The sequence below is a fragment of the Gorilla gorilla genome, chromosome 1, assembly GCF_029281585.2.
Source record: "Gorilla gorilla gorilla isolate KB3781 chromosome 1, NHGRI_mGorGor1-v2.1_pri, whole genome shotgun sequence".
NCBI classification, from domain to species: Eukaryota; Metazoa; Chordata; class Mammalia; order Primates; family Hominidae; genus Gorilla; species Gorilla gorilla.
Window position 1 is genome coordinate 239,722,212 of NC_073224.2, and position 7,089 is coordinate 239,729,300.

At 56.5% G+C, this 7,089-nt stretch overlaps 1 protein-coding gene across 4 annotated transcripts in view; it reads right to left on the reverse strand.

Moving 5' to 3' along the window:
- Positions 1-7,089, reverse strand: part of LOC129532554 (ATPase family AAA domain-containing protein 3B) — a 42,396-nt gene that overhangs the window by 18,517 nt on the left and 16,790 nt on the right. Inside the window, exon 1 of one of the 4 annotated variants that reach the window (XM_055382193.2) lies at positions 4,840-5,165. The exons of 1 other annotated variant lie outside the window; for it this stretch is intronic. In XM_055382193.2, coding sequence (XP_055238168.2) covers positions 4,840-5,044 — 205 coding nt within the window. In that variant the 5' untranslated portion in view covers positions 5,045-5,165. Of the gene's footprint in view, positions 1-495; positions 4,583-4,839; positions 5,166-7,089 lie in introns of those variants that run through there. 2 more of the 4 variants (XM_055382180.2, XM_055382185.2) reach the window with 2 other exon arrangements.

Sequence of the window (7,089 nt, forward strand, 5' to 3'; positions counted from 1 at the left end):
ATCCCAGCAACTCTGAGGCTGAGGTGGGAGGATGGCTTGAACCCCAGAGGCAGAGGCTACAGTCACCCAGATCACACTGCTGCACTCCAGCTGGACAGAGTGAGACTTAAGAAAAATAAAATCTCCAACCTGGCCAACATGGTGAAATCCTGTCTCCACTAAAAACACAAAAAACAGCTGGGTGTGGCGGTGCACGCCTGTGATCTCAGCTACTGGGGAGGCCAAGGCTGGAGAATTGCTGGAACCTGGGAGGCAGAGCTTGCAGCGAGCCGAGATCGCACCACCGCACTCCAGCCGGGGCAACAGAGCGCAACTCCGTCTCTAAAAAAAAATTATTCTAGCAGGGCATGGTGGCTCACGCCTGTAATCCCAGCACTTTGGGAGGCTGAGGCTGGTGGATCATGAGGTCAGGAGATCAAGACCATCCTGGCTAACACAGTGAAACCCCGTCTCTACTAAAAATACAAAAAATTAGCCGGGCGTGGCGGCGGGCACCTGTAGTCCTCGCTACTTGGGAGGCTGAGGCAGGAGAATGGCGTGAACCTGGGAGGCAGAGCTTGCAGTGAGCGGAGATCGAAGCAATGCACTCCAGCTGGGGAGACAGCAAGAGTCCGTCTCAAAAAAAAAAAAAATTTATTCTAACACAGAAAGATGCGTAAAGTAGGCAGGGACCCCCGATGCTCCTGGGTCAGTGCGTTGTTCCCGTCTCTCTTCCTCCCGCAGCCCGTCTCACTTTTTTAAGCCTTCAGAGTCAACTGCAGCAAACACGTCACTAACTAGAGCCCAGCGTCTGTTCTCAGCTCAGGTGTAATTTTTGGAGGTGACTGACGCAGGGGGAAGTGCCGTGGGGAGCACTCGTTGCATTTAGACAGAGGCAGCGACGCTTTGGTGTTGGGGTGGGTCGGCTTGGGCCTGTGGTTAGGCACGAACTGGGCTGACGGGCATCAGCGTCAGATTTCAGGAAGCGCCTTGGTAGCTAACCTCGGGGGCCCCAGTGAACACAGCACAGATGAGACCGGGACCTGCCTCTCAGGGAAGACAGTGCCAGGTCAACGGGTTTGGCTGCTAAGCCTGGGAAGCCAAGGGCTGAAGTGGCCCCGGGCTCTCAACCACTCTCACTCTGACCCCGAGGGGGCCGAGGGTGTGTCAGTCCCCCATGGTCCTGCCACAGAGCAGTGACAGGAACGTGGGTGTCACGGTGAGGCGCTCTGCCTGTTTCCTCCCGAGGGGACCTTTGGCTGGATTAAGCTGAGGCCACTCCCTCCCCTGAAAATGACTCATTGACATTTCCCACCCCCAGTGACTCTGGGGAGGAGGAGAGGGGAAAGAGCAGGTCAGGTGCCCGTGTGGCCTCTTGGTTATTAGAATGAGAACAATCATTCACCACTTTGGTGTGACCCTGTGCCAAGGACGTGCGTCCCAGCGCGTGAATTCACACCCACAGGGCACGAGGCTCTCCTCCAGGCACCCCCTCTGTGGAGTGCAGGGCGAGCGCTGGTGCTCACGGACAGTTCTGGGATAATGTGCTGCTGTGGCTTCCAAGGACAGGCCGGAGGAGGGGTCAGGGCAGACTCTGGGAACGAGGCGGCATGGGGCTATAGCCTCAAGGGACAGAGGAGGCAGCCAGTCTGTGAGGAGGAGCCGCCCGTTTGCCTGGAGAGCAGCAAGGACAAAGCAACGGGCTCCGGCCGAATCTCGGTGACCCCGCTGCCAGGAAAGGGGCACGGAGGAAGCCAGGAGCGTCCAGAGGGGCCGGGCTTGCAGAGGGGCTACCAGGCTGACGGGCAGGGCAGGGAGCACCGGGGGAAAGGGGGCGGTCAACTCTGGAGAGACCTCTCTCACCAGCCAGCAGTGAGGCCAGGAAGGAGGGAAGGGATCAAAATGAAAAAGCCCACACCTGGAACACAATCCACAGGAAACAAAAGCCTGATGGAGGGCTCCCCACGGTGCACCCGGAGACCCTGCCCCAGGCCCCGCTCCACCACAGACAGGGCAGACCAAGGCACTGGCAACGCCGGCAGAGCGGACTGCGGGTCAGGAGCTCCGGGGCCGCCAGGATTGGAGCAACTCAGAGGCACAGGTCTGCACTATGGGGAGGCGGCCTGAGGCTGCTCAACCAGGCCTGTACCACTGCAGGGGGCCGCAGGCTGACCACTACGATTCAGCTTCTGGAAGTGGGCGAAGTTTCAATCTCTAAGTGAAGTTAGCGGGTGAAAACCCCCAGGAACTAGGACACAAAGGAACCCTCCAAATAAGCCTGCAGCAAGAAAGTCAGTCACCAACGTCCGCTGTCCTCCGAGGTGCCCTGAAGTCCAGCCCTTGATTCCCATCCTAACCTGATCGTTAAAATTACCGAGGAAGGCCATGAGCAGCGGCTCACGCCTGTCATCCCAGCGCTTTGGGAGGCCGAGGTGGGCGAAGCACCTGAGGCCAGAATTCAAGACCAGCCTGAACAACATGGTGAAACCCCATCTCCAGTAAAAAACACAAAAATTAGCCAGGTGTGCTGGCGGGCGCCTGTGATCCCAGCTACTCGGGAGGCTGAGGCAGGAGAATCGCTTGAACCCCAAAGGCAAAGGTTGCAGTGAGCAGAGATGATGCCACTGCATTCCAGCCTGGGCGGCAGAGCCAGACTCCATCTCAAAAACACACAGAAAAATTACGGAGCAAGGCCGGGCGCGGTGGCTCACGCCTGTAATCCCAGCACTTTGGGTGGCCGAGGCGGGTGGATCACGAGGTCAAGAGATCGAGACCATTCTGGCTAACATGGTGAAACCCCGTCTCTAAAAAAAATACAAAAAATTAGCCGGGCGTGGTGGCGGGCACCTGTAGTCCCAGCTACTCGGGAGGCTGAGGCAGGAGAATGGCGTGTACCCAGGAGGCGGAGCTTGCAGTGAGCCGTGATCACGCCACTGCACTCCAGCCTGGGCGACAGCAAGACTCCGTCGAAAAAAAAAGAAAAGAAAAAAGAAAAATTACCAAGCAAGCCTGCAGTCCCCTCTCCTCAGGAGGCTGAGACGGTTGGACGGCTTTTACCCAGGAGATCAAGGCCAGACTGGGCGACAAAGCAAGACCCCATCTCTTCAAAACAGAACACGCACTGTCAGTGGTGCCCAGCTAGGACTATCCATGTTAGCCTGGGCCTGGGCCCAAACCTGAATGTCCCTCTGGGGTTATGAGACCCAGCCGGGGCCAGAGACCTCAGCTCAGGATGTTCCCCAGCACCCCGGGGCAGGGCACAGGATGGAACCACAAGTACCACCAGGCCATCCCTCCTTAAACAGGGAAACTCTGTTTATATCTGCTTCACATCAGGGATTCCCTAAATGATCTTCTTTCTAAAAAGGAACCCCTGCTGGCCTGGTGCGGTGGCTCAGGACTGTAATCTCATCACTTTGGGAGGTTGAGGCGGGTGGATCACGAGGTCAGGAGGTCAAGACCACCCTGGCCAAGGTGGTGAAACCACGACGTCTCTACTAAAAATACAAAAATTAGCTGGGCGTGGTGGCGCGTGCCTGTAATCCCAGCTACTTGGGAGGCTGAGGCGGCAGAATTCTTTGAACCAGGGCGTTGCGGTTTGCAGTGAGACAAGATGGCGCCATTGCACTCCAGCCTGGCGAAAGAGCAAGACATCATCTTAAAAAAAAAAAAAGGTGGCACGCGGTGCCTCACGCCTGTAATCCCAGCACTTTGGGAGGCCGAGGCGGGCGGACCACGAGGTCAGGAGATCGAGACCACCCTGGCTAATACAGTGAAACCCCGTCTCTACTAAAAATACAAAAAATTAATCACGAGGTCAGGAGATCGAGACCACCCTGGCTAATACAGTGAAACCCCGTCTCTACTAAAAATACAAAAAATTAATCACGAGGTCAGGAGATCGAGACCACCCTGGCTAACACCGTGAAACCCCATCTCTACAAAAGTAGCCGGGCGTGGTGGCGGGCGCCTGTATTCCCAGCTATTCGGGAGGCTGAGGCAGGAGAATGGTGTGAACACGGGAGGCGGAGCTTGCAGTGAGCGGAGATCACGTCACTGCACTCCAGCCTCGGCGACAGGGCGATACTCTGTCTCAATATATAAATAAACAGAAAGAATCCCGGCTTAAACAACAGTTGAGAACCACTGTATTCTTTCAATGAATTCAACACCTTCTACGTTCCAGACTCCTAGGCATTTGAGCTGCATCGTGCTACAAATCGTTAAAGCCACAGGGGAAAGGAAGGCTGGGGGAAGAGACCTGAGCTTAGGGAAGGTGCAGTCAGTGCTCACACCCTGAGGGCCTTGGGTCAGGGATTTACTCAAGCTGAGCAGCGCGGCCTGGCCTGTGGCTTCACAGACCTCGCCGTGCAAATGCTAACGTCTTCCAACAAGAAGTGCAAATCTGCTACAGTCTCGTTAGAATCAAGTAACTCTCAAATACGCTTCTCTTGTTACGTGGAAACTGCTAGCAACCACCCGACAAACCCATCTACCGATCTGGCCACGCCTTGGCCTGTGCCACGTGGAGGCGGCAAGCGCAGAAGGATCCCACACGCTCGGCGGTAACTGAAGACCACGGCCAGCCCCAGACCCCGACCCCTGTAACCTATGAGCGCCACCTCCGCACCGCTTTCCGCACCTGACCCGCTCTTGACAGCTGCAGAGGTGCAAAAGGGTGACGGAAAGAGTCCGATCCTCCCGGCACGCGAGACGGCTCCGGCCGGGGGTGCTCCGGGGGCGCAGTCTCGCCCGGGAAGTGGCTGCCGACAGCGGCGAGGAGCGGCAAGGGCCAGGGCTCCCGCTTCCCCGGCCCGGCCCGCCCGCTCCGCCCGCCCCGCCCCGCCCCGCCGCACTCACGCGAGTGCTCCAGCTCGCGCGCCGCCTTGGCGGCGCGCTCCAGGCCGGTGGGGTCGAAGTTGCTCCATTTGTCCTTGGGCGCCGGCCGCTCTCCCAAGCCGCGGTCCCCGCCGCCCTCGGCCCCGGGCTGCGCGGGCGGCAAAGGCGGCGGCGGCCCCGCGCCTTCACCCTTGGGGCCCTTGTTAATGCCGAAGAGCCACGACATGCTCGCACCGCCGCCGCCGCTACCGCCGCCGGGACCCCCACCCGAGTCTCACTCGCGCGCAGCTGGGAGCAGCCTCCACGCTCCTCGAGCCGGTGACCAGGACCACTGCGCAGGCGCCACACACACCCCTTCCTCCCGGCGACGGAAATGCGTAAGGGTCACAGGCGCGCAGCCCTTGGATTGGCCGCGAGGGCAGTGACGCCATAGCGACGGCGCCGCAATTGAGGAGCGTGCTCCGGGGCGGCGGGAACCGGGGTGAGCGGGCGGGGGGCGTGGGGAAGCGTCTGGGTACCGGAGCCACACCGGGACAAAACTCCCGAGGGGAGTACTCGAACCCGGCGCAACGTCAGTCCCGCCCCGCAGCCGCGTCGGCACCACCCCGGAGCCCACGGTTCACGCGCTCGCAGCGGCCCCGACTCTCTCCTTGATAGGAATGGTTGACTTCACGGAATTATATGGAGTGACTCGTCCCACTGGATTGGAAACTATTTGAAGCCTGAATAATGTTATCTACAATGAATTCTAAATTTCCCTTCAAAGACCCGGTATGTCAGTATGTTCAGTCTTTGTTCTGCATTTTAAAGTCTAACTTCCTCGCAGTTGCAATAAACAACTTTTTCCACCAGTTCTAATCAGTAGTTCATGTCATGTGCGTCCATGTAAAGAGTCCAGCAAACAGGTTTTGTGTGAGCAGTAAGGCTGTTTATTTCACCTGGGTGCAGGCGGGCTGAATCCGAAGAGTCAACAAAGGGAGATAGGGGTGGGGCCGTTTTCTAGGATTTGGGTGGGTAATGGAAAATGACAGTCAAAGGGCGTTTTTCTCTTGCAGGCAGGGGCGGGGGTCACAAGGTGCTCAGTTGGGGGAGCTTCTGAGCCAGGAAGTTAAGGTGGGGCAAGAACAAATCACAATGGTGGAATGTCATTAGCTAAGGCAGGAACCAGCCATTTTCACTTATTTTGTGATTCTTCACTTGCTTCAGGCCATCTGGACGTATACGTGCAGGCTTGGACTCAGAAGACTGACAGTTCACATCTGTTCCCCTGGTCATCTGCTTTGACCTCAGTCACCTTTAGTTACCTGTCCCATAACTTTTTCCTGCCAAACCACTCACCCCGCCACTCTGGCCCATACTCCTGGCTGTCTTTAAAGCCAATGGGCATTACTTTAGACTGCGGTCTAACCCTAGCCAATAGGGGAACCACACAGCAGTAGGGGCTACCTGCGTCAGGAATAAGAACCCCTTCCCCTCCCTTGTTCAGGCGCTTGCCATTGCTCCATCTATGAGACGCCCCCTTCTATAGAAGTAAATTATCTAGCTGAGAAAAGTTTATATTCGAGTTCTGCTTCTTTGGTGGCACAGAAAATTTACATATAACACAGTGAGCCGCAGAGATCTCATCACTGCACTCCAGTCTGGGCGACAGTGAGACTCTGTCTCAAAAAAAAAAAGCCAGAAAATGCCGGCCAGGCACAATGGCTCACACCCATAATCCCAGCACTTTGGGAGGCCGAGGTGGGCAGATCACCTGAAAACAGGAGTTTGAGACCAGCCTGGCCAACATGGTGAAACCCCCGTCTCTGCCAAAAATACAAAAATTAACCTGGGCATGGTGGCGTGCGCCTGTAATCCCAGCTACTCCAGACGTTTAGGCATGAAAATTGCTTGAACCCTGTGTCATGTGTGTCTGTGTGAAGAGACAACCAAACAGGCTTTGTGTGAGCAACAAGGCTGTTTATTTCAGCTGGGTGCAGGCGGGCTGAGTTCAAAAAGAGAGTCAGCAAAGGGTGGTGGGATTATTCTTATAGGTTTTGGGATAGGCGGTGGAGTTAGGGGCAATGTTTTGCGGGCAGGGGATGGATCTCACAAAGTACATTCTCAAGGGTGGGGAGAATTACAAAGAAACTTCTTAAGGGTGGGGGAGGTTGCAAAGTACATTGATCAGCTAGGGTGGGGCAGAAACAAATCACAATGGTGGAATGTCATCAGTTAAGGCTCTTTTCACTTATTTTGTGGATCTTCGGTTGCTTCAGGCCATCTGGATGT